Source organism: Balaenoptera musculus, chromosome X (assembly GCF_009873245.2).
Source record: "Balaenoptera musculus isolate JJ_BM4_2016_0621 chromosome X, mBalMus1.pri.v3, whole genome shotgun sequence".
Classification (NCBI taxonomy): domain Eukaryota; kingdom Metazoa; phylum Chordata; class Mammalia; order Artiodactyla; family Balaenopteridae; genus Balaenoptera; species Balaenoptera musculus.
Genome location: NC_045806.1, coordinates 38,254,937 through 38,277,140, shown reverse-complemented (window position 1 = coordinate 38,277,140; position 22,204 = coordinate 38,254,937). Strand labels below are relative to the sequence as shown.

At 42.7% G+C, this 22,204-nt stretch overlaps 1 protein-coding gene across 1 annotated transcript in view; it reads left to right on the top strand.

The window, feature by feature from the left end:
- The window catches only part of MAOB (monoamine oxidase B), a 111,697-nt gene that overhangs the window by 64,029 nt on the left and 25,464 nt on the right, over positions 1 to 22,204 (top strand). Inside the window, exons 4-5 of the mRNA XM_036839709.1 lie at positions 18,697 to 18,801; positions 19,795 to 19,886. Coding sequence (XP_036695604.1) covers positions 18,697 to 18,801; positions 19,795 to 19,886 — 197 coding nt within the window. The remainder of the gene's footprint in view (positions 1 to 18,696; positions 18,802 to 19,794; positions 19,887 to 22,204) is intronic.

The following is a 22,204-nucleotide window of genomic DNA, read 5'->3' as shown; positions in this document are numbered from 1 at the left end:
ATCTCAAGTTAAGGAATTTGGCGCTTTTCTGTGTACGGGAAGATGCAAGAGTCTGGGCTCACTGAAATCATTCCTTTGATGTGTACTTTAGCTATCTGGGGCCTGTATTTTCACATGCTGAGTTTTCTCAGGGCTCACCGCAGGGAGTGGCTGCAGTCTGATGGCTGCGTGATGGCAGGTATTCTTTTCAGCCCTGAGTTTCCTCAGGGCTCACCAGCTCACGTTGGAGGGCTGCAAATCATTGGTGACTGTGACACCCTTTGTTTATTGATATGGCAGGAAGTATTCCATTTATAAATATTCCATCCCACTTATAAATATTCCTTCCATTTATCAGAAGTAAAATTTTCCAAACCATAACATATGTATATGAGCATGCAATTTTACAACTCTTTAATAATGGTTATTTTAACAAGCATTTTATCAGGTTTTTTTCTATGAAAAACCACATTGGATTTATTAGTTAAACTGTAATATTAGAGCTGGGGAAACTATCTTTCGTGTAAATTATTTATGGAGGATTTTATGAAGACTTTTAGTGAGACTAAAATGATCTTTTCTCTAATTTGAGATTACATATAAGTTAATGCAGCTAGCAGAACATGTAAAAATGCATAGAAGGGAAGATTTCAATATTTAGACTTGTTTAAAATTTATTGGAATTTGGGGATCATGTGGATTTTAACAGGTCCTTTCCTAAGTAACTCAAAACATACAATAGTAATTATTTTTGTAAGGTCCTTGGAAACATTTTTACGATGGCAAATTCACTCTTGCTGCTGGCACAAACCTCCAGGTGAACATTAATGGGATTTTAAAATTATGACCTGTGATGTAAAAGTGAGCTTTGCTTTGTAGGCCTTCTGTTGCCTGAAAACTGGGTTTGCCTCTTGGTGGGGGTCAGTAGACACCCTCTTGGTGGTTGAGCCAATAGACACAACCAAGCCAAAGCGAGGGAGAGGGAAGGATTTATTATTACTTGCAGCAAGTAAGGAGAACACTGCGGATCTTTCCCAAAGCAGTGTCTCCCCAACAGCAAATCTGGGGAAGTTTTAAGCTACAGGTATATGCATATTCATGACGGGGCTTGAGCAGAGGAGAATTCAGCATAGAATTGGGGCAAAGGTCTACAGAGTACAAGCTTTAGTTGATTGAAGTCAGGAGGGTCAACATCATCATTCCAACCTCCACCTGGATGGGGGCGTTAGTTCCTGCTGAACTCAAAGGTATTGTTATGTGTATCCCTTGAGGCGGAACCAGGACCCTGCCCCAAGGCTGCACCATTGTTTCCTGACTGCTCTTCCCTTGTCTCTGCATTCCCTCCCTTCCCTGATTAGCAACTGTTTGAATCTGCCCTTTGGAACTCAGGCAAGGTCAAGGAGGCTAAATGGAGCCCATTTCCTACAAACCAGAAAAGGGAGACACAGAAAGGATTTGTACCGGGAGCCCCACAGGGTCCTGCTCAGTTTCACTTAGATTTGATTACAAACTTTCTCCTCTCAATTTCCCTCTGTCAATCTGTTAAACTACGTGAATATGTTTGTAGCAGCTATGGTAGTATTTCTCATTTCCTTCAGCAAGTCTCCGGTGAGGATCACGGAGAGGATTGGGACCTCCCCACTAATCTTCTCCAAAGAAAACACCCCTATTCTCAAAGGAGGTCCCGTTGTGCCTGGTTCTACATGTTTTCCATGAGGTTTGGGCCCCCCCTAGAGCCCAGGGATTGTGAGTCTTTAGACGTTGCTATAGTCTGTTGTGCCCTTTCCATTGAATGGCTGCTGTGGTGGAGTTTCCCAAGAAGCAGACTCTGAGATGGAGATGAGCATGCAGGAGGGTTATTAAGAGGTGCTCTGGGCATCGACAGTTGTAGATAGGAGGGGAGAGAGGCAGGAGCTGGCAGAGGGAGAAGTCAAACTGTCGCAGGAAGGAAAAGGTGGGGTACAAGAGGAGGGTCACGTCCCAGGTCTCGGATGAGTCCCTGGGACGGGCTGCCAAGAGTGGGTCCTTGGCTTCGAGCAGGAAAGAATTCAAGAGTGAGCTGCAGTAAAGTGGAAGCAGGTTTATTTAGAGAGATGCACACTCCATAGGCAGAATGCGGTCCACCTCAGAAAGTGAGAGCAGCCCTGGGAGATACACACGCCACGGGCAAGAGTGTGGGCCATCTCAGAAGGCGAGAGGCCCCAAAATATGGGGTGGTTAGTTTTAATGGGCTGGGTAATTTCATAGGCTAATAAGTGGGAGGATTATTCCAACTATTTGGGGGAAGGGGTGGAGATTTCCAGGAATTGGGTAACCACCCACTTTTTGGCCTTTTATGGTCTGCCTCTGCCTTTCATGGCGCCTGTGGGTGTGTCATTTAGCATATGCTAATGTATTACAATGAGAGTATAATGAGGCTCAAGGTCTAGTGGAAGTCGACTCGTCCACCATCTTGGATCTCGTTGGTCCTAACCAGTTTATGTCGTGTCCTCAATGGCTGTCATTCTTTTAAAGGTTGTGCCCTGCCCCCTTCCTGTCTCAAAACTGTGATACATTTTCAATGGAAGCCTCGGCTAACTCTGCAAGGGATTCTGAAGATGGATGACACTTCAGAACTGTCCTGAGTGGGGCAGGAGGACAAGACCTTTCTACCCTCACATCAGTCAGTCATTGGAAGTGGGCTTCCCAGAGAAGGCAGCATGACCTTGGGCAAAGTGGTTTTTCTGCAGCTGGGGTCATCCCTGAAGGGGGCTAAGAACCAAGGGCTGCCTGCCAGGAACACTCCTAGCAGGTGAAGAAATAAGACCCTTTCTTCTGAATGGGGAGATGGGCAAGCTTATGACAATGTCCACCATATTGACCACTTGGGTAGACCACTCTTCTCTTTAGTAGTTCTAGACAAATCTTTACTTATTGGGGCTTTTGTAGACCTTGACACCTGGCTAACAGAATGGCTGTGGATGGAGAAACATAGGGGTGTTTGGGGTAAGATAGATGCAGTCATGAATCCTGCTGACTGCACCCTCCATGAAATAGCTCCCTTTACCCAAAAACTGGGGGTTCCATCAAGGGGCTTTGCAATACACAGCCATGTAGTCAGGTGACACCGTGAAGCCAGCCATGTGCCATGTTATAATTATGGTGCTATAATTCTGTTTCTATGGACCTGCCTCTCCAACTAGACTTTGGAGCTCCTTGAGCCTGGGATTGTGTCTTATTTCATTTCTGTGTCTTCAGAGTGTCACATGGTACCTGTCTCATATCTGTGGTCAGGATGTTTTTACTGAATGAAAGAAATTGTCCAAGTGTTCATAGCACTTAAAAGGATGATGCCTAGAGATTTTTCCTGGGCCTTTACAAGCCTATCAGTCAAACAATTTTAATTCTCTTCATCATTTAGCTAAATATAGTGTTAGTTCTAATTTAATAGTTAGATTTTGGTTAGGATTTTGCTTAGGGCTTTTAAAGTCACAAACACATTTAAGCAGACAGAGTGGAATGGCGATGAGGTGGGCCTTATTGGTGCCTGCTGTTTCCTGTGCCCCGGTGACCATCCAGATCTTGGATCTCCTGCTGCATGAGAGGTGGTATGAGCTGGGGAACAAGCTTGACTTTAAGCATGGCTGAATTTGAACCCCTGTCATTAGCTGGGTGATCCTGGTGAAGTTGTTTATCCTGACTCACTCTCCTCAATCTGTAAAATGGATCAATATACAAATGTTCATGCAGCATTATTCTAATAGCCAAAAAGCGAAAACAACCCAAATGTCCATCAACAGATGAATGGATAAATAAAATGAAGTCTAGCCATACAGTGGAATATCATTCAGCCTTAAAAAGAAATGAAATTGTGAAACATGTTACTACATCGATGAATCTGGAAAACATTATGCTAAGTGAAATAAATAAGATGCAAAATCCATTTATATGCATGCGGTACCTAGAATAGGCAAATTCATAGAGACGGAAAGTAGAATGAGGGGGTTAGTGGGAGGGGGAAATGAGGTGTTTGTTAGTGTTTAGTGGATATGAAGTTTCTATTTGAGATGATGAAAAAGTTCTGAAAAGGGATAGTAGTGATGACTGTACAACATTGTGAATGTACTTAACGGCACTAAACTGTACACTTAAAGATGGTTAAAATGATAAATTTGTTAATTTTATGGATGTGAATCATATCTCAATAAAGCTGTTAATAAAAAATAAGGTTACTCTGTGGTGACCTAAATGGGAAGGAAATCCAAAAGAGAGGGGATATATGTATACGTATGGATGACTCACTTTGCTGTACAGCAGAAACTGACACAGCAGTGTAAAGCAACTGTACTCCAATTACAAAAAATAACAGTACCTATTCCATAAAATACTTGTGAGGATTAAAAATGATATATGATACATACTACTAAGTATAAAATAGATTAACCAACAAGAACCTATTGTATAGCACAGGGAACTATACTCAATATTATGTGATAACCTATAAAGGAAAAGAATCTGAAAAAGAATTTATATGTATATGTGTATATATATATATATAACTGAATTGCTATGCTGCACACCTGAAACTTACATGATATTGTAAATCAGCTATACTTCAATAAAAAAAATTTTTTTTAAACTTGAAAAAATGATATATGAGAAGTACCATGCACAAGCACCAAAGGTAGTTGTTACTAAGCATGACCTAGAAAATAAGCATTTGTTTTATGCAAAAGACCGCATAATTCTAAAAGGCAGTGGTGCTTAAGGACTGAGGTGTGCAGCTCTTTCTCTGGCCTTGAGATGGGTGCAGGAGTCTTCTCTAATAATAATCCATATATATGTGTGTGTGTGTGTGTGTGTGTGTATACAATTGGGTGAGAGCTGTCCTTTCCCAGAGGAAAAACAAAGTGCTTCTCCACTGTACATTGACCCATTTTAACAGAAGGCATCTGTTTGACATTGGTCACTGCCCTCCCACCAACCTGAGCCATCCTATGGTCAATGGTAAGTGTTGTCAAGACAGACACAGTGGTATTTCAGTTAATCACCATGGGACAGTGACCTGACTTCACAGATGAGCTCATCGTGAACACCTTCCAAATACGTGATTAAAGCATAACTGCCCTCTTGGCATTGCTACTATTTGTTTTGAATCTCCTCTGGCCTCTAAACATGGTTTCAGATGAACACAACATTAGATTTTTTTTTTTTTTGGCTGTGCCTTGTGGCATGCAGGATCTTAGTTCCCCGACCAGGGATCAAACCTGTGCCCCCTGCATTGGGAGCACAGAGTCTTAACCACTGGACTGCCAGGGAAGTCCCTAGATTTTTATTTATGGGTAGTTGTAGATCATTCATTGTCATTGCTGTAGGGTATTCCATTGTGGGAATAGAACTCAATTTGTTGGTCCATAATACAGTTAATGGACATTTCACATTCTTGTGTATGTGTTTGGAGAACATTTTCTTGGGCATCTATCTAGAAGTGGGTCTCAAGCTGTGTGCATAAGCATCTTTAGTAGATACTGACAAAGAGTTTTCCAAAGTGGTTATACTATGTCACATTCCCATTAACGGGGCATGACAGTTCTGGTTGCTTCTTAATCTCACCAACACTCGGTATTGTAATCAAATCTCAACCTCAAATCCGTGCCTCTTGGGGAAGAGCCCAAGATAAGTTTCAGTTACACTCTCCAGTTTTATATACAGAATTGTTTGTATGTGTGCACTTAACTGGAGAGATTACATGGTTTTCTACAGAGTTTCAGAGGGACCCTTGTCCCAGAGAAGAGCAAGGACCACTGCTTCAGGTTTTTGGCTTTCTTATAATGGTACACACAGTGTTTATTTGAGCCAAGATTTCTCTTGGGAAAGCTAAAACTGCTGGGTAGCTGTCTCTATTTTTGAAAAGCACATTATGGAAGGCCTGAGCACTCTGGCATTTTGCTAGTGCTGATGCATGTTGGGTAATGTGTTGGCAATGTTCAAAATTACACGCCCTAAGAAAAAGAGATTACATTTATTGGGATATTCTAGATGCCTGTGCTAATTTGATCTAATAAACACTTACGTGTCTACAAATTGAAAGAGTGAAAAATTGGAACAGGAAAATAGATTTTAGCTGTGGGCGTTATTCTGCTTTGGAAACAACCTCTTGACATCAATAGTGTGTCCTGATGGTTTGCCATGTGATACAGCTGGAAATGGCTAATACAAGCAGCAGAGGATTAGGGGCACAAAATCCTGCATCCTTCTCAACACACTGTTATTCTTTGAGGTAAATGTATGGGCTGATTTTGGAAACTCTCCCCTGTGGAGGCCTCTGTCTCCATCAGCAGGTGTATTTACAACAGATTATGAAAGTAAAGCGGACAAAGATATTGATCAGGTTTTGGGAGGGAAGAATTACAATTTTCAGCTTCCTAGTTGAAACATTTTAATTTTTTTCAGAAGATATTAACTTTCATTGTATTTAGAAAACATTCAGTCAGACTTCTGTCTCAGATCCTGAAGAATTCCTCTTCTTATTTTAATACTATTTGCCTTAGTCAATTTAGGCTGCTATAACAAAATACCGTAGACTGGGGACTTCCCTGGTGGCGCAGTGGTTGAGAATCTGCCTGCCAGTGCAGGGGACACGGGTTCGAGCCCTGGTCTGGGAAGATCCCACATGCCGCGGAGCAACTAAGCCCGTGTGCCACAACTACTGAGCCTGTGCGTCTGGAGCCTGTGCTCCGCAACAAGAGAGGCCGCGACAGTGAGAGGCCCGCGCACCGCGATGAAGAGCGGCCCCCACTTGCCGCAACTAGAGAAAGCCCTCGCACAGAAACGAAGACCCAACACAGCCATTAAAAAAAAAATACCATAGATTGGGTGGCTTATAAACAATAGAAATTTATTTCTCATAGTTCTGGAGGCTGGGAAGTCCAAGATCAAGGTTGCTGGCAGATTTGGTGATGCTGTCTGCTCACTGTATCCTCGCTTGGTAGAAGCTCTCCAGACTTTCTTTTATAAGGGCACTGATCTCATTCATGAGGATGCAGCCCTCATAACCTTATCACCTCCCAAAGGCCTCCACCTCCAAATACCATCACACTGGGGGTTAGGTTTCAGCATATGAATTTGGGGAGGCACACAGACATTCAGTCTATAGCACTATTCATCCAATCAATCATCTATCCTTCCATCTCTCCATCCGATCATCCAATGCTCGTCAAACACCAATTGAATATATATCACTCTTAAGCATTATATGAGGAGGCAAATGTTTCTTTTCCTGAAGTAGCTGGAGAAAAAAGGCATACTCACGTGGAACACCTTGAGAATAATATCAAGGTAACAATTACAAGCTGCTATGGTAAGGACTCCAAATGGAGTGAACCTTATGTTTCGAGCACTGATGGGGGGTGAGGTGAATTTCGGAAGGCTTCTTGAAGAAAGTGAGTCTTGAGCTGGGCATAGAAAGTAGTTTAAGCTTTGCACTGCTGGAGATTAGAAGGCAAAGGAGCCTTTGAAGGACAGATGCAGCGACAATGCAGTGGTGAGGATGGCCTGCTGACATCAGGGCACAGAGGCCCCGGCCAGAGCACAGAGGCCATCTCCTTGGCATCCACCTTCTTCTGGCAGCCTTGAGAACCAGGCTCAGGAGCCTGGATTCGTTCCAGTGAGCAAGAGTACATTCCTGCGGAAGAAGAGAGAGGGTGAATCTGGCCTCCTTTCAGTTCCTTGTGCAGTCCGTCTCAGGATGCTTGCTGGGGCCTCTGCCTGAAGTGCTCTGCCCCCCACCCTGCCGAGTCACACGGTTTCCCCCTCTCCTCTCATCTTTTCCCTCAAATGGTACCTTCTCAGTGAGGCCTTCCCTGTCCACCTTATTTAAAATTATAATCAACCCCAAACCACCAACACCCCCTCTTGGCCTTTCCTACTCTCTTTTTCTTCATAGCACTTATCACTGTCTAATATACTACATGATTTTCTTCTTTATTTTCTTTAGTGTCTGTTTTGTTTGTTTATTGTGTTTACACCTATTAGAATGTAAGCTTTCAGGAGAGCAGAGACTTTTGTCTGTTGTCGCTCACTACTGTGCCCCCAGAGCCTGGAACGGTGACAGATACATAGGAGGTGCTCAAGAAGTATTTGTTGACCTATGTGATTTTAAAATTTCTAATAGCTGCATCGAAAAAATAAATAAATAAACAGGTGAAGTTAGTTCTTGTTAATCCTCTCGGGTAGCAATGGGGGAGCGACAGCATTATTGACATACAATAAACTGCACATACTTAAAGTATAGAGGTTAAGATTTGACATATGTATACACCTGTGAGACCATCCCCACAATCAAAGGTCTTTGTGCCCCTTTGTAATTATATATGTTTAATAGTATATTTTGTTTAACCCAATTTATCAAAAATAGTCATTTTTACGTGTATTCAATATGAAATTGTTAATGAGGTGTTTAACATCTTTTTTATACCAAGTTTTCAAATTCCAGTGTGTTTTACACTGTGTGTAAAGAAATATTTGTTGAATAAATGAGTGAATGAACTGGCATGGAAGTCATTTGAGGATGGGCTGGACTGGTCCTTGCCTGGGATCAGGAGGGAGAGCCACGGAAAAGATCTGGCTGGTCATTGAACCCATCATCAGCTTCTACCTGGTTTGTAAGACTCTCAAGTGGTTACTGGGTCAAAATGTCTTCCAGAGACCTTCTTTACACCAACTGAGCAGTGGCTCATGGAGGAGAAATCTAAGTAAGAGCTTGAGCTCTGAATGCACAAACCCGAGGTTAAATTCTGTTTCCCCTGGCGTGCAAAGCTGTGTGACCTTTGAACAAGCTTCTCAACCTCTCTGTGCTTCAGAACTCATCTGTAAAATGAAACATACAATTAGCAATTTACTGACTGAGTTGTTGTGAGAATTAAATTAAACTATTTAATTAAAACCATCAGCCTAGTGTCTGACAAATGGTGTTCAATAATTATAATTAAGAGGCTGGGAAGTTTCATGATCAAGAGTATTGGCCTTTGAATGTCTGAATTGCAATCCTGCTGCCACTTAGCAGTTGTGAGACCTTGAGCAGACGATAATTATTTCACCTCTCTATGTCTCAGCTTCTCCATCTGAAAGGGTGGCTGTGAAGATTAATGAACCAATACATGTAAAGTGCACAGAACAAGGCCTGAACGGGGTAAACACTCTCTGTCAGCTGTTGTCGTTATTGTTTGTTATTATTATTCCTGCAAGGCTTTGCCTAATTTCTCAGCCAGTACCATCCCCATCTTCCCTATTTCTCCCTACATGGATGATTTTGTTGCAGGAAGGGGGACCCTTTCCAGGGCCCGAGAGTGGGCTCTTGTCTAATGCTCCAAAATGAATTGTCCAAGGAGACACACGTGCTGACAAAGCAAGAGACTTTTTTAGGAAGGGGCGCCTGGGCGGAGAGCAGGAGGGTAAAGGAACCCGGGAGAACTGCTCTGCCACGTGACTTGCAGTCTCAGGTTTTATGGTAATGGGGTTAGTTTCCGGGTAGTCTCTGGCCAATCATCTTGCTTGGCCCCTAGTCTGACTCAGGGTCCTGCCTGGTGGCGTGCGAATCTCTCAGCCAAGATGGATTCCAGCAAGAGGACTCTGGGAAGTTGGTCCTCTCCTCCCTCTTTTGGCCCCTCCCGAATTCACCTAGTTAGTTTTCAGTGACCACCATGTTCCTTATCAGGACCTCCTGTTGTGAGACAACTCAGGCAAGCGGGGTCTGGCCAAGGCAGGTGGTTTCAGCCAACAGTTCCCTAACAACTCCAGGCCTTTCCCATGCTAAGTGCTGCTGGCCTGTTCCAAAAACGTTGTCACCGTTGTCTGCCCCTCCCTCCAGCTTCGCCCATGTGATGATGCAATCAGAACCCCGTGCTGGGGCTTCCCTGGTGGTGTAGTGGTTAAGAATCCGCCTGCCAATGCAGGGGACATGGGTTCGAGCCCTGGTCCAGGAAGATCCCACATGCCTCGGAGCAACTAAGCCTGTGCGCCACAACTAGTGAGCCCACGCGCCACAACTACTGAAGCCCACGTGCCTAGACCCCGCGCGCCTAGAGCCTGTGCTCAGCAACAAGAGAAGCCACTGCAATGAGAAGCCCGCGCACCACAACGAAGAGTAGCCCCCGCTCACTGCAACCAGAGAAAGCCCGCGCACAGCAACGAAGACCCAACGCAGCCGAAAATAAAACAAATAAATAAATAAATATATTAAAAAAAAGAGAACCCCTGTTGACCCCAGGCTCCAAGTGCTTAGAAATGAGAACAGATAAACAGAGGAAGAAAGCCATTTGCCTAAGTAGAGCTTCCTTCCCTCCTCCCCCATAGGGTAAATTTCTTTTCTTCCAAACTGGAAATACAGATCAAAAGTTAAGCTTGGTCCTCCTGTTTTGTTTGTGGCCCAAGCATAGTCCTTTCCAAGAGCTGTAAAAGTCATTGAGTTCTAGAGGGGCCGGGTGGCCTGCTCCAGCTCCCCACAGTGAGGAAGGCGAGATTCCCATGAACAGCAGAGGAGACACTGAGAGGGAAAGGTCACTGTCGAGAAGCGGAATCGAAGAAAGTCCAGGCCACCTGTTCTTACTGCAGAGACTGGGGTCAATATGGGGAATAAGATGGCAAAAGGGCTTCCCAGATGGGACAGACTTCAGGGTGTGCGGTCTTTGCCTCAGAGAACAAGGGTCAGGAGAAGAGCAAGACATCTGGAGCATCAAAGTTGACATTAGTGATGTGTTTGCCGCCAAGCCAGCCCGTCTCTGAGAGCTCTGGCCCACTCGTTAGGGGGAGAATTGAGAAGGCAGATTTCAGATGTTTTTACTGAGCCTGCCGAAGCTCTTAGGCTACAAAATAAGGCCATGTGATAACCGAGTTGGTTGCTGGTTTTCAGCAAGTCTGCTTTAAAAAGTCAAACATAAATCTTCATGCCAGGGTGTCTGATTCTAGGAATTTACCCAAAGGAGATTAATCAAAAATGTGGGCATGGATTTATGGGTAAGAAGTGGTTGTATAAATGACGGGGCATTCATCATGATCCCAGAACTGTTCAGCTACATCCATTAACTGAGTGCATCCTGTTTGCCATGTATCATTTTGGTTAATTCTTACAATACCCCTGTGAGATGAGTACCATTATTCCAAATCTAAAGACAAGAGAACACAAATATTGAGCAACTTGACTGTAGTCACACAGCTATCAAGTTTCCGAGACCATTTTGAATCCGTTCTTTGGTCATTTAAAAGCCACCCTGGGGACTTCCCTGGTGGTGCAATGGTTAAGAATCCGCCTGCCAATGCAGGGGACGGGGTTCGAGCCCTGGTCCAGGAACATCCTACATGCTGCCGAGAAACTAAGCCCGTGTGCCACAACTACGGAGCCTGCGCTCTAGAGCCCATGAGCCACAACTACTGAGCCCGCGAGCCACAACTACTGAAGCCTGTGCGCCTAGAGCCTGTGCTCCGCAACAAGAGAAGCCACCACAATGAGAAGCCCACAATGAAGAGTAGCCCCCGCTCTCCGCAACTAGAGAAAGCCCGTGTGCAGCAACAAAGACCCAACGCAGCCAAAAATAAATAAATGAATAAATATATTTATTAAAAAAAAAGCCACCCTGCATCCCTTCTTCTGTGGTTCTATACCAGCCCTTTTCAGACTTTTACATTCTTGAAAATTACTGAGAACCTCAAGTAGCTTTGGCTCAACTGACTCCATCTCTTTGTATTTTCCATATTAGGAATTGAAACTGAGGATTTTTAACAATATCTATTAATTCACCTAAAATAACAATAATAACCCTATGACAAGTTAACATTTTTATGGAAAAAAAGTGGTTTCTAAAGCAAACACATGAGTGAGTGGCATTGACTTTCATTTTTGCATATCTCTTTCACATCTGGCTTGAGAGAAGACAGCTGGCTTCTCATATCTGTGTTGGCATTCAATCTGTTGTGATATGTTGTTTTGTCCCTGAACTGGGGACTTACTCTGATGTCTTGTCATGATTTCTTCAGACAAGACAGGCCTCCCTGGACAATGTTCTAAATAGTAATAATCACTGGACTGTTTCTACAATAGCCAAATCTGAGACACAAAACTCTCATGGTACCTTTGGTCATGTCAAATAAATTTAGACATTCCCGCCCTCCCCTACTTATTCCCTGAAGCTTGAAGACTTGAGATTTTTATGTCTCTAACAATAGTTCTTTCCTGGGTTTATCAGAAGCTTTCTCTAATCTTATAAAAGAATACAGTTGGCTCTCCGTATTCACAGATTCAACCAACCACGGATCGTGTATTATGTTTATGATCGTGGTTGGTTGAATCTGCGGATGCGGAAGCTGTGGATACAGAGGGCCGGCTCTGGGACTTGAGAATTCGCGAATTTGGGTATCTGCTGTGGGTCCTAGAACCAGTGCCCTGAGAACACTGAAGGACAACTGTAATCGTTTTTATAAACTTAGCTAAGATGCTACCTGCTTGGACGTAAGACATCAAAGACTGTCAGTAAATGAGAACTTAAAAAGGGTGGGGCTTCCCTGGTGGCGCAGTGGTTGAGAATCTGCCTGCCAATGCAGGGGACACAGGTTCGAGCCCTGGTCTGGGAAGATCCCACATGCCGCGGAGCAACTGGGCCTGTGAGCCACAATTACTGAGCCTGCGCGTCTGGAGCCTGTGCTCCGCAACAAGAGAGACCGCGACAGTGAGAGGCCTGCGCACCGCGATGAAGAGTGGCCCCCTCTTGCCACAACTAGAGAAAGCCCTCGCACAGAAACGAAGACCCAACACAGCCATAAATAAATAAATAAATTTTTTTAAAAAAAGGTGAAGTGTTTCATTCTTCTTCATCACGGTGCTCTTTACATATTGTTTGGCTTCCATTTACTCACACAGAGCCCTCTGTGGTGGTCACTTCTCACTCTGGTTTTGGCTTTAGAGTTCTGAACACACCTCCTATCTAAGAGCGTTCCTGATTTAGGAGGGCTTTGGCAGCTGGTCTCTGACACCATTGAGTTGCTGGAATGATTGCTGTTGGTGCAGTCCTCACTGTGTTTAGGACCCCATTGAATGAGAATCCCTGGGCTTCAGCTGGGGTGACATTTCAACTGGGCTACTAAGCTGGCATCTATCAAGAACAATCTTGGAAGCCCCACCCCACTTCCATCATATCCCTTCCATAAGACATGTGCTGTGCAAAGACCTTATCCTTGAGAAAGGAGGGAGGGATGGTGGAGAGATGCCCATCTCACAATGTGTCCTTGAGTTGAAGGTTAACGGGGAAGGAGAAACAGGTTACTGTTGTTGATGGGGCTCCTTGTGCAGGTCACAGTTTTCCGGGTAGCTCTGCCCTCACCCAAGAGCTGTTCTTCACCTTTTCCTGAGCCAATCCACGAGTCAGACTGGGGTTCTCAGTTTCTTAAGCAGTTGTCCTTATGTTCGCAGGAGTTGCCGTGGCTGTTGGTGCAGACCTTGGCAGTGACAGAGCAGACACCAATTAACCAAATCTGCTGGGCTCACACGCTTCTTCAAGTCATCTGCTGGTGATTTCTGGCAGAACCAAAGTGTTTGTGAAAACAAGCAAACACAGAGCCCTGAATAACTAAATTGTCTGGCTGACTACCAATTTCTTCCCCTCCATTCTTGGTCCTAAAGATTTTTGCAACAAAAATGGGCTGTTCTTCCCATTTAAGGGGTGGCTCTTCAACCTGCTTGTGGTTTTATCTCTTTCTGATGCCCTTTACCTGTGGGCACAATGCCACACCGAGGAGTCCAGGGAGAGGTCTCTGTATGCCGGTCTCGGATGTACTCTGCCCTTGCGAGGTAGCCTGACTTGGTTCTTCACAATGGGAGTTCCATCTCTCACCCGCTTTGTATAAATGCATCTCTGGTGTGTGGTGGGAGGCAGGGCAGGTGTTGCTGGTGAGGATCTGTGGAGGCCAAAGTAGGTGACTTAAAAACAAGGAAGTTAATAATAGCATAGGAAACCTGCTATAAACTGAATGTTTGTGTCCCCCTCCAATTCATATATTGAAATCCTAACCCCCAATGTGATAGCATTAGATGATGGAGCCTTTGGGAGATGATTAGGTCATGAGGACAGAGTCCTCATGAATGAGGTCGGTGCTCTTATAGACAGACCCAGAGGGCTCCCTTATCTCTTCCACCATGTGAAGATACAGTAAGGAATGGCCATCTATGAACCAGGAACTTGGTCCTCACCAGACACCAAATCTGCCAGCATCTTGATCTTGGACTTCCCAACCTCTAGAACTGCAAGAAATAAATTTCTGTTGTTTATAAAGCACCCAGTCTATGGGTTTTTTTGTTATAGCAGCCCAAATGGACTAAGACAAAATCTAAGTACAAAAGATCTCTTTAGAATTCAGGACACTGTGTGCCAAATAAATAACAAGTTCAACGTCACACAGCTGAGATGATATCCAACATTTATTGTGAACTTACTATGTGCCAGCAATCTATGCCAACAGGTCCTAGGCATGCAAAAATAATAATTACAGTAGTAACAGCCGCAGTAATAGCAACAACAACATTTATTGAGAACTGACAACATGCCAGCCACTGTTCAAAGTAACTTATGTGAATCATCTCACTTCATCTTTCCAGTACATCTGTGAGGTAGTTACTGTCATCCCATTTATACACAAGTAAACTGAGGACAGAGAGCTTAAGTAACTGAACACAGCTAGTGAGTGGCAGAGCCATGACTTGATCCAGGTAGGCTTGAGTCCATGATCTTGCAGCTTAGAGTCCGATGGGTGACACAAAGTGGTAAATGCATGAAGCTGGTACAGTGGAGTTAGTGGCAGGTGAAAGGTAAACGGAGAGCTCTGGGACACTGAGAAGGCCACCTAACCCAGTTGTTTATGGTAATCTGGGCATAATTCCTGGCGGAAGATGATGAGGCCAAGTGATGTTGAGTTGGAACAACGAGATTAAGCAACTCACTCGCTCGGTGTCAATCAGTTTCAGAGAGGCAGTGCTGGGGTGGGACCCACATGTGCTTTGCGGGGAATGATCCTATGGATCCTTCCATAGGTTTCTACTGAATAAATTCTATGTGCTGAGTTCTGATGGAGGCATAAGTACAGGTTTAAAAAAGTCAGCATGCAAATTGTGTGGTATGTGAATTGTATCTCAATAAAGCTGTTTTTTTTTAAAATAAATAAATTTATTTATTTATTTTTGGCGTGTTGGGTCTTCGTTTCTGTGCGAGGGCTTTCTCCAGTTGCGGCGAGTGGGGGCCACTCTTCATCGCGGTGCGCGGGCCTCTCACTGTCGCAGCCTCTCCCGTTGCAGAGCACAGGCTCCAGACGCGCAGGCTCAGTAGTTGTGGCTCACGGGCTTAGTTGCTCCATGGCATGTGGGATCTTCCCAGACCAGGGCTCGAACCCATGTCCCCTGCATTGGCAGGCAGATTCTTAACCACTGCGCCACCAGGGAAGCCCTGCTTTTTTTTAAAATCCAGCATATACCTAGTTGATTCTATTAAATTCAACTTTTTTAAAAATAAAAGAAATGAAGGCTCCTTGGAGAAATGGCAGATCCTAGGGCTGTGGCAGAGACAATAGACAATGAGCCTGGAGAATCTTCTAGTGCCAGAAATGAAGAAAGTGCTCAAGAAACAGAAGGATGAAGGCATGTCAGAAGGACACAGGAGCCCCCAACGACCACAGATGGAACAATTTGAGCAAGAAAATAAATAATGTAGTATTGGATTATAACCCAAAGCATAAAGTGAATATATATAAGCCCATATTGATATAAAGAAAAGATAGAATAAATAAATAATAGGGGAGAAAGAGGCAAATATTCCTTAGAGAAGAATTTTTAAAATTTATGTGGATACCTCCCTCCAGGAAGTAGTGTTTACTCCCTACCATCTCCTCTTGAGAATGGACTGAACTTAGTGACTCTCTTCCAAAGAACAGAGCAGGGAAAGGGGGAAATATAACTTTACAGTGGAGAAAGCTGGCAGGCACCACCTTAACCAAGGAATCAAGTTAATATCAGCAGGGATAAGTCAGGTGCCCCCCAAGGTGATGTGATGAGAAGGGCACTTTCCTCTGTTGTATTCTTCCCCCAAACCCACAGCCCCCATCTAAAAATGAAAAAAAATTCACACAGATCCAGATTGAGAGACATTCTACTGAATACCTGACCAGTATCCTTCCAAACTGTCAAGGTCATGAAAAAGAAGGAAAAACTGAGACACTGTCACAGACCAAAGACCAAGGAGACTTGATAACTAAGTGTAATGTGGTATCTTCTGTGGGATACTGGAACAGAAAAAGTACATTAGTTTACAAACTGGTGAAGTCGAATAAAGTCTTAAGTTTTATAAATAGTCATGTACCAGTGTCAATCTCCGGGTTTTGAGAAATGTACAATGGCAATGCAGGATGCTAGCATTAGGGAAAACTAGTTGAGAGGGATATAGACACTTTCTGTACTATCTCTGCAACTTCTCTGTAAATCTAATATTCTAAAATCAACAGTGTACTTAAAGCATAAAAGAAAAGTCAGCAAGTGTTGGTTGGGATGTGGAGCAAGTAGAACTCTCATACATTTCTGGTGAGAATATAAAGCAGTAGAACCACTTTGGAAACTGTTAAACTTGAAAAGTTAAACATACACTCACCATGCAGCTCAGCCATTCTGCTCCTAGGCATTTATCCAAGAGAAAAAAAAATATGTATACAAAAAGACCTGTACAAGGATGTTCATAGCAAACATCCACAATGAATGAATCAAAACTGGAAAGAATCATCAACAGAGGAATGGATAAACAAACCATGGTACAACCATACAATGGAATACTACTCAGCAATCAAAAGGGACTGACTGCAGCATGGATGAACCTCAAGAACGTCATGCCAAGCAAAAGAAGCCAGATAAAGGTGGAATCATACATACTGCATGATTCCATTTTTTAAAAAATTCTAGAACAATCTATAGTGACAAAAAACTGATCAGTAGTTGTCTTGGGCCAGAAAGTGGGCAGGAATTGCCTGGGGAGGGGCAAGAGAGAACTTTCTGGGGTGATGGGAATGTTTTGTATCTTGATTGTGGCAATGGTTACACAGGTGCTTACAGTGTGTCAAAAACTTCCCAAATCGTGCATTTAAAATTGTTTCTTTGGGTGTAAATTATACCTCAGTAAAGTTGACTAAGAAGTGTGATAGTTAATTTTATGTGTCTACTTGGCTAGGCCACCATACCCAGATATTTGATCAAACACTATTCTAGATGCTTCTGTAGAGGTATTTTTTTTAGATGAGTTTAACATTTGAATTAGACTTTGAATAAAGCAGATTACCCTCCATAATGTGAGTAGACCTCATCCAATCAGTTAAAGGCCTTAATAGAAAAACACTGAGGTCCCCCAAGGAAGACGGAATTCTACTAGCAGACGGCCTTTCGACTTGAACTGCAACACTTCTCTGGGTTTCCAGCCAGCCAGCCTGCCCTGTAGATTTTGGAGTCGCCAAGCCTCTACAATTGCCTGAGCCAATTCCCTAAATTAATCTCTCTCTCACTGCCCCCCTGCCCATCCCCCCACCACACACACATACATCCTATCGGTTCTGTTTCTCTGGAGAACCCTGACTAATACAAGAAGAGAAGTAAGCCTGTATGATAACTCTTCCCTGAGAATCTTAGGGCCTTGTTGGAGAACAAAGAACAATATGACCATAGAATTAATTATTAAAATAGTTTCTGTAACTACAAAATCAGTGTGAGATGAATCTTTGCCAAATGACTGAGAGCTATTGTGAGATCTTGGTTGACTGTGGACCTTGAGTTACTCCAATTTGGTTGCAAGATGATGCCAGAATGCATGGCCTGACTTCTGACTCAGGTTTTCAAATGAACCTAAAGTGGTTTTTGGGGATGTACCTGAACTGCCATTAAGTTAAGCCTCCCAGAGATGACATACAAGCTGCCATGTTAGTAATCCTTGGAGAAATATATGCCCTTTGTCTCTGTGTCGAGGCATCCCTGCTCTTCTGGGAGAACCAGGCAGTGTAAACATGTCACAAAGAGAAGCTTGAAGTGCTTGTGGGATCTTAGTCCCTGACCAGAGATCAAACCCGGGCCACGACAGTGAAAGTGCCGAGTCCTAACCACTGGACCGCCAGGGAACTCCCTAAGTTGTCTCTTCTTTCTGCTTTGACCTTGATCTCTGGAAACTCCTGTGTTGACCTAGCGCATCTGATTCCTTGGAGAAGCTTGCTGGGCCCTGTTTTGTGGCTCTTCCTACAGATACTTGCATTCCTGCAATCGGTTTTTCATCCCCTTCTATCCTGTGTAATATTTATAGTTGTCATTTTCTGACCCTCCACCATGCAGAGTCTCCTGGCTCTGAGATATTTGCAAGTATCATTGGCAAATGAGATTAGGTAACCCCACCTCTGTACTGGCATTTACATTTTACATGATAAGGGTTCCAATTTCAGAGAGAAACCTTTCTATTGCGTTTGATGTGGCACCAAATTTCTTTAGGTAACAGGGAATTTTGCTGGAAATCTTAATGCTAAAAAGTTAAGTTGGGTTCTGAGGACAGTAGGAACTAAAACACTTGAGTGTATATCACATATTGATAACGTGATCTTGCTTACAGATATTTAACAACTTGGCATATTTAACTACTTTTCCATTGTAGTAAATGTTTCCTTTTAAAATTATCTTGTATCTCACAGGGCAAATCCTACCCCTTCAGGGGCCCATTCCCACCTATGTGGAATCCAATTGCCTACCTAGATCATAACAACCTTTGGAGGACGATGGATGACATGGGACGAGAGGTAAAGCTTCCTAAAGCTTCTTTGATGACATTTGTATTCTCCATAATAAGTTTAGTCCTTAAAAGGAAGAAGGTGAAGCATGTCAACAGTGCCTAGCACATTGTGTAGCACAGTAACTTGCAGTAAAGATTTGTGAGATGAGTAAGTGAACTTGTTTCTGACCTCTAAAAGAATGAGATGTCCAACAGGCTGCAATTTGCATACTACTGATGAGGGGGGAGAAGATCTTCTATCATTCAGCTTTCCTGGGATGATGTTTCTAATTTAGAATATCCTCAGGACATAGCAAGTAAGACTTCTGGGTCTTTGAGTCACCACCATGCCCAAACCTGCAGCTCCTGAGTAAACACACACAGAGCTTGACCTGAAACTCCAGTTTAGACATGATCTGGTACATCTGTCTGATCTTTGTTAAGGAGTTGATTTTTTAAAAAAATTATTATTTATTTATTTTTGGCTGCGCCAGGTCTTAGTTGTGGCACGAGGGATCTACGTTGCCACGTGTGGGATCTTCAGTTGTGACATTTGGGATCTTTTAGTCTCAGCATGAGAAATCTTTAGTTGTGGCATGCGAACTCTTAGTTGCGGCATGTGGGATCTAGTTCCCTGAGCAGGGATCGAACCCGGGCCCCCTGCAGTGGGAGCGTGGAGTCTTAGCCATTGGACCAGCAGGGAAGTCCCAAGGAGTTGAATTTCTGAATTGTTCTCTCTAAATTATAATAGTAACTTAGTAGTTGATATTTGGAAACAGCCTGATTACAACATAGCCTCCATTTATAGCACAGGAAAGGTTATCAAAAATTAAATATGGATTGAGCGAATAGGAAATCTACACAGACAACATGGATTGTGCAGTAAAAAAACCACTATTGGGGGAATTTGGAAAACTTGCATTTTCCTTCTTTAAGTTAGAGTTTTGAATACTATTGAAATAGTTATTTAAAATGGAAAATTACATTTGCTTTTCCCCTCTGAATCGTCATCTGAATGTAGATTCCCAGTGATGCCCCATGGAAGGCGCCCCTTGCAGAACAGTGGGACCACATGACGATGAAGGAGCTGCTGGACAAGATCTGCTGGACGGAGTAAGACTCGCCGTTAGGCACAGGCATTGACTGTGACTCTCTTTCAGGTTTATTTAGCAATTCGGTTCAGCAGCTATGAAACAAGTAGCCGCTTTGTGTCTATAACCACACCATTTGGCCAGGTGGAGTGCTGAAAAATATTGGAACCATGTCCTGCCCTAAAGATGTCTATACATCAAACCTACTTCTTTGGAATAGTTTTGCATCACAAAGGTGGTATTACCCCCTCAAGTCCTTAGGACAGACCACGTTGTGCCACTTCCCTTATTTAGAACAGCTTAAAGATCTCACTTATCAAGCTGTCGATGTAGGGATACTTGTATACTCCTCACTGGTGGTCAAGTATGGAGAGAGTGCATCAGGACATGCATTTCAAACACCTATGGGATGGAGTGGAACTCTTCAAAGCTTTGAAGAGGAACTTCTAGAGAAGTTCTCTGGATAATTCACAACTGTCCAGGAAACATGGATGACTGGACTGACTGCTCCCCATTAGGGAGGAACGTGTAGCGTTGAAAGAAAGGGTTCAAGAGTCAAGTATTAAATTACGGTTGGCAGAGTTGGGAACTATACATGAGCTGTGGAAGCTGTATAGACAGACAGCGTGGAAAGGCCTCCCTGCTCTTGGACAGCAGGGAGAAAGGAAAGGATGATAAGGGTTCCATCTCAAGCACATGGTGAATTTGTGGTAAGCAAAGTCAGAAAATGGCATTGCTATGAGACTGTTTGCCCATGCTAAACAGCGTTAGTTGGGAATGTGGCTCTGGGGTTGATGTCTTCATTCTCTAGGCATTGGAGGCGGCGGGGGGAAGTTGGAGCACTGACAACTAAAAGTAAAAAGTTTTTAAGGATATCTGAATCTAAGCTATGGAAATAACCAAAAGACATAAAATGTACATACTTCTTCATACATAAATTCAACTTCTTAGAATTTAGCTTAAAGAAGGAGAGAGAAAAGAAGAGAGGGAGAAAGGGAGAGAGAAAGGGAGGGAGGGAGATTCAAAGCATTATTTTTAAAAGGAAAATCTAAATGTCCCATAATAGAAGACTGGTTAAATTAATTATGGTTTGTCTGAAAACTGGAATACTCTAAAATCTTTAAAAATCGTGTTGAAGAAGAATATTTAATGGCTTGAAGAACATCATACTATTAGATAGAAAAGCAGGCTGTCGTCAAGTATGTACAGTGTGATATATCATCTCATTTCTAAAAAGAAAACTGTACATGCCCTGCAAGCAACGGATATCCATCAGAATGTTTTTTAACATCTAATATTACAATGCAAACAGTTATCCACGTCATTAAAATGCTTCATCAAACATCATATTTCATGGTTGCAGACTATTCCATGGGAAGTGAATACCATAATGTGTTTATCTATTATCATTTGACGTTTTAGTTACTTCCAGTTTTTAATCATTATCGTTATTATTATATAATACTCTATGATTAACATGTGCCTCTCCTACGTCTTCAGCCTTTGAAAGCAACCAATTTTGAAAGAGTAAAACCCTTTTATTGTCATGAAATCAATGCCTATTATTAATTATATCCTTTTTAACACTTATCTGATGCTATTTACCACTCTGTTTTAGAATGTAGTTTGTAATACAACTTATTTTGTTTGTAATAAAATTGCAGTATTTACTTTTAAATTTTATACATGAGATTTTCAAAATATAGTGAGTATTTTTTACCTGCATTTGTTTTATAACTCCTGTTATAAAAAGCTTTTAATAAATTCATTAGGTCTTCTCTCTCCGGAGAGCTTTGAAGCTCATTGAAGATAGGACTAATTATATTTCTTTGGTCTCACAGAGATCTGAGTTTTTCTGCCATAGTCCTTGGCCTAACCCTCCCCTTAGTGAATATTCTAGGTTGTTGGCTGACAAAATAAAGCATTCTGAGATGTTAGGAATATATGAACACAAAGTAATTTTTAAATTTTTCCTAAGCAAGATAAGCATGATATCATTTCCTGGTTTTAAAGGAAGTAATCCCCAGAATATCCAACCTACCGTGGTTCAAACTAAAGCATAATCATATATTCAAAGACTAATGTTGATTATTCTTTCTGTTATCATTTATAAAGTGGTTTTCAGAAACAGATTAAATTTATGATGTAGTCACAGCTATGTAAATACACTTTTTAAAACCTATAACTAGAAAAAGAAATGCACCAAAATGAGTCTAGGGGTTATCTTTTGGGGGGCAGAAATGTGGAAGATACTCATTCTCTCATCTTTTTATTTTATGAATTTTCCAAATTTTATATAATATGTGTATATTTTTCATGTAGAAAACATAATAACGTTTA